The following is a 4021-nucleotide window of genomic DNA, read 5'->3' as shown; positions in this document are numbered from 1 at the left end:
ATATATATATATATATATATATATATATATACGTACACACACACATGTATGTATACACACACGCACGCACACACAGATACATATTTAAATATAAAGCCCTTTTTACATGCCAGCAATATATTCAACTTACTGAACTAACTAATAATTTGTATATAAGATACACATGTAAATGTTGCCAGTTTCATTGCTAAATTGTATGAAATGTTGACATGTAATATGGCCTACCATTAGAAAATACCAAATACATTTGTACTTATTTCTCTCTTTTCTTTCTTTTTTTCTAGTGGATATTGGACCATGATAACACCAATTCAAACACTAAATCTCTGAAGAATATTCTTCGTACTGCATTCGGACTAATTTCTGTTGCATTAGTTGTGGCCACGTCATTTGTGACTGGTTTTAGCCAAATCTTGACTATTTCAGAATCTCTAATTTTGTCCACATCCTTATTGGCTTTATCTTTCACGTGGTGCCCCGGAATAGCAACGTTTATAATACGATCTCAAGACGGCTTCGTTGATGGTCGTAAAAATGCCGGTATAGTTTATACTGTTTTGAAATTGGTAGTACTTTTTGTTTTAGCCGTTGTTATAACTTACTTAAATCGGCAGGACACTTTCAAAGAATCATTTTACAGCTTAATGCAAGGTTTCGATAATATAAACTCAACAAAAACCTTCAGAGATGGACTCTTGATTCACCTCTTTGCCGGTTTATTATCGCATGCATCCACTTACGTATCAGCACGAATATGCCTTACACATAGTGGTATTTACCTACCAACACTATTCGTCACTCCGATCACAATCTTGATCATAATTTTCGACAATTTCTATGGTTTTTTTCATGTCGTAAAGTTGTCTGCCCTGTCAGGATTAACTCTCGCTTCGTGGTTTTGTTTAGGAATTGCAGTTTTACTTTGGTTGTTACCATTTCTAATGCTGGGCATGAACCATACACCTGTACCAAATTCCATACTGAAATCTTCGGAATCGAACTTCTTAAGTTTTACTTACAACAATATCTTCCTCGAACATCATTTGCATTTGAATTACAAACCAGAAGGAATTCATACCGGACATGATAAGATGAGTGAAATGTTGACCGGGGTATCCAAAGTGAGCAAAATTTTCGTATGTACAACCATGTATAGAGAAGCAGAATTCGAAATGGAGCGTCTCCTGAAAAGTTTAGAAGGGTAAATAACAATGCTTAATACATACATATATATATGCATACATATATATACATACATATATATACATACATACACGCATACAAATTCTGTACTGCCTACCAGCGAAACTACATCACTGACTAAAGTAACTGACCACTCTCCCCCTACTACAACTACAGTAAATAGCTGGCACAACCGCAATAATTATTGTAGTAGTAGTAGTAGCAGCAGCAGTAGTGGTAGTAGCATCATCATCATCATCATCAGCAGCAGCAGCAGCAGCAGCAGCAGTAACAGCAGCAGTAGCAGCAGCAGCAGCAGCAGTAGTAGTAGTAGTAGTAGTAGTAGTAGTAGTAGTAGTAGTAGTAGTAGTCAGAGTTATATATTTGTGAAATGTGCCCTATCTGAAATTTTCCGAGAAAGATAATTCTGGATTTGATATACTCTCACGTGGAGAGGGTATTCTGTTAATCCATGTTAAGGAAATCTGAAGGATACCTCACTGGTTCACAAGGAAACAGGAATAGCAATATTACACACTGTTTCTTTGTAGATGACTTGAAACTATATACAAATAGTGTACACGCGATGGAAAAGAACCTTGACCTGGTTACAACTTTCTCAAAGGATGTGGGGTTGGAGTTTGGGCAGGACAAATGTTACTATACGATTGTGAAAAGAGGGAAACTGTAAATTAGACTAGCAACATCTTCATTAATGACTTGACTGTTTCCTCTATATCTGATGAGGAATGTTACAGGTATCTAGGAGTAGATGAAAACATATCTTACAATGGAACCTGTAGCAAAAAAACGTCTCACTAATGAATATTACAACCAAATAAAGAAAATTTGGACCTCGGAACTATCTGCATTCAATGAAACAGTGGCCTACAATGTGCTTGCAATGCCAGTACTCATACCAACATTTGGGCTGCTTCCCTTGATGATATCCAAGCAATTGATGCGAAAATCCGGATGATACTAACAAGCACTCATAATTTCCACATCAACAGTGACGTGGACCACCTCTACCTAAAACGAAAGCAAGGTGGCAGAGGCTTAACATCAATCCAAACTGACTCTGAATGTCGTATCATATCAGCAACATTTTTTAACTATCAAGTGTCGAAGTGCATCACTTGACCGAGTTTGCATATATGAGGCTGATAACATCATAAGACTTGGAAGGCAGCTCCTTGAGCAGCTATCCTTGTCTCATAAACCTGAACATATGCTCAAAGAAGTTGTACGACTCTACCGCAACGTTAAAAATGAAAAGATGAGCGTATTATTATTATTATTATTATTATTATTATTATTATTATTATTATTATTATTATTATTATTATTATTATTATACATGTTAGGATACCAAGGAAATCTCCTAAAATGATAGGGGTCACGTTGTTCAGGAGGGTTATTTACGAGCGAAATATCAATACCGGATTCAGCTGGGTTTGGAAAAAGTTTACCTTATCTGTATTTGAATAGGGTATCTTTAATATAGTATATATCTTCTTTAAAACCACTATTCTTCAAAGCTGTGTTAAAAATAGGCGCCACGTAATTTAAAACTGTTTGGTTTGCCGACAAGTTAGCTAATCTAATTGAAATTCCCCTAATCAATCCATTGATGATACTTTTGGGGTGATTAGATAGTATATGGATATATTAGATGCTTTAATTCGGCTTATAATTGGGATAAAATAGTCCATCATCCAAATTTAATGTTACATCTAGAAAGTTAACAGTTTCCGTGCTATTTTCAAACAGGATCTCCAAATCATATACCTTAAAAAAATGAATTAATTTTTTCTTCCTTCTATCGATTGTTTTTAATGTACAACTTGAGATAGCAAATAAGACGTTGTCTCTATACAAACCTCTCCTGGTGTTTAAGAATTTCTCCTTAATTTTTGAAAGGAGAAACAGACCCATCAAGTCCATGATCTGGGCTGAATTAGCAGAACCCGTAGTAACGTCGAAGTCTTCGTCAGTATCGTTACGGGACCAGAGTTTGTTTTTAAAAGAAATGAAAGTTTTCCTACCTGTAAAAGTCCATTTCAGATTTGCTGTCTGTATTTGTCAGTTGCATCTTTTTTTTTTCATTAAATCTCTTCTGTGAATTCCAGATTATCCTTGTCGAAAAAACTGTCTCATGTCTATATAGAGTCCCACGTGATTCTTGATAATGGTTGTAAAGGAAACGATCTTGGAGAGTTTGCACTGCAGCTTCTGTCGTTACTTCAAAACAAACTGAATATTGCTCGTACAGAAGTTTATGCAAATCGAATGCCTTACGGATTGCAACTTCAATGGATCTTAAATTGTGGCATTCCGTTTTTTCTGCACCTGAAAGACACTCAAAAAGTGAAACCGAAAAAACGATGGAGTCAAGTAAGTCTAATACATAGATATGTGTGTATGTGTGTGCATGTATGTGTGTGTATGTGTATATATATATATATATATATATATATATATATATATATATATGTGTGTGTGTGTGTGTGTGTGTGTGTGTGTGTGTGTTTGTGTGTGTGTGTATGTGTGTGTGTGTGTGTATTTGTGCATTTGTGTGTGCATGTGCATGCATGCAGGTATTTGTATGTATACGTGCGTGTATCTGTATATATAGATATATATGTATGTACATATGTATCTATATGTGTATGTGTGTATATTCAGAATGGCTAACTTATTCAGTCTCCTCCATATCCTTTGTAAAGCTTATGATAATAAACCTTTCTGTGATAGACGCACAGCCTGAGATTTTGTAGGAGAGGGTAGTCGAACACATCGACTCCAGTGTTTAACTGGTTGCTTTTTTATTGACCCC

At 35.5% G+C, this 4021-nt stretch overlaps 1 protein-coding gene across 1 annotated transcript in view; it reads left to right on the top strand.

The window, feature by feature from the left end:
* The window catches only part of LOC106883289 (chitin synthase chs-2), an 83906-nt gene that overhangs the window by 2132 nt on the left and 77753 nt on the right, over positions 1 to 4021 (top strand). The window contains exons 3-4 of the mRNA XM_052970379.1: positions 285 to 1201; positions 3315 to 3579. Of these exons, the coding sequence (XP_052826339.1) occupies positions 285 to 1201; positions 3315 to 3579 (1182 nt within the window). The remainder of the gene's footprint in view (positions 1 to 284; positions 1202 to 3314; positions 3580 to 4021) is intronic.

The sequence above is a fragment of the Octopus bimaculoides genome, chromosome 9 (assembly GCF_001194135.2).
Source record: "Octopus bimaculoides isolate UCB-OBI-ISO-001 chromosome 9, ASM119413v2, whole genome shotgun sequence".
Lineage (NCBI taxonomy): Eukaryota > Metazoa > Mollusca > Cephalopoda > Octopoda > Octopodidae > Octopus > Octopus bimaculoides.
The sequence above is the reverse complement of the archived record's forward strand: the minus strand, read 5'-3'. Positions and strand labels throughout refer to the sequence as shown.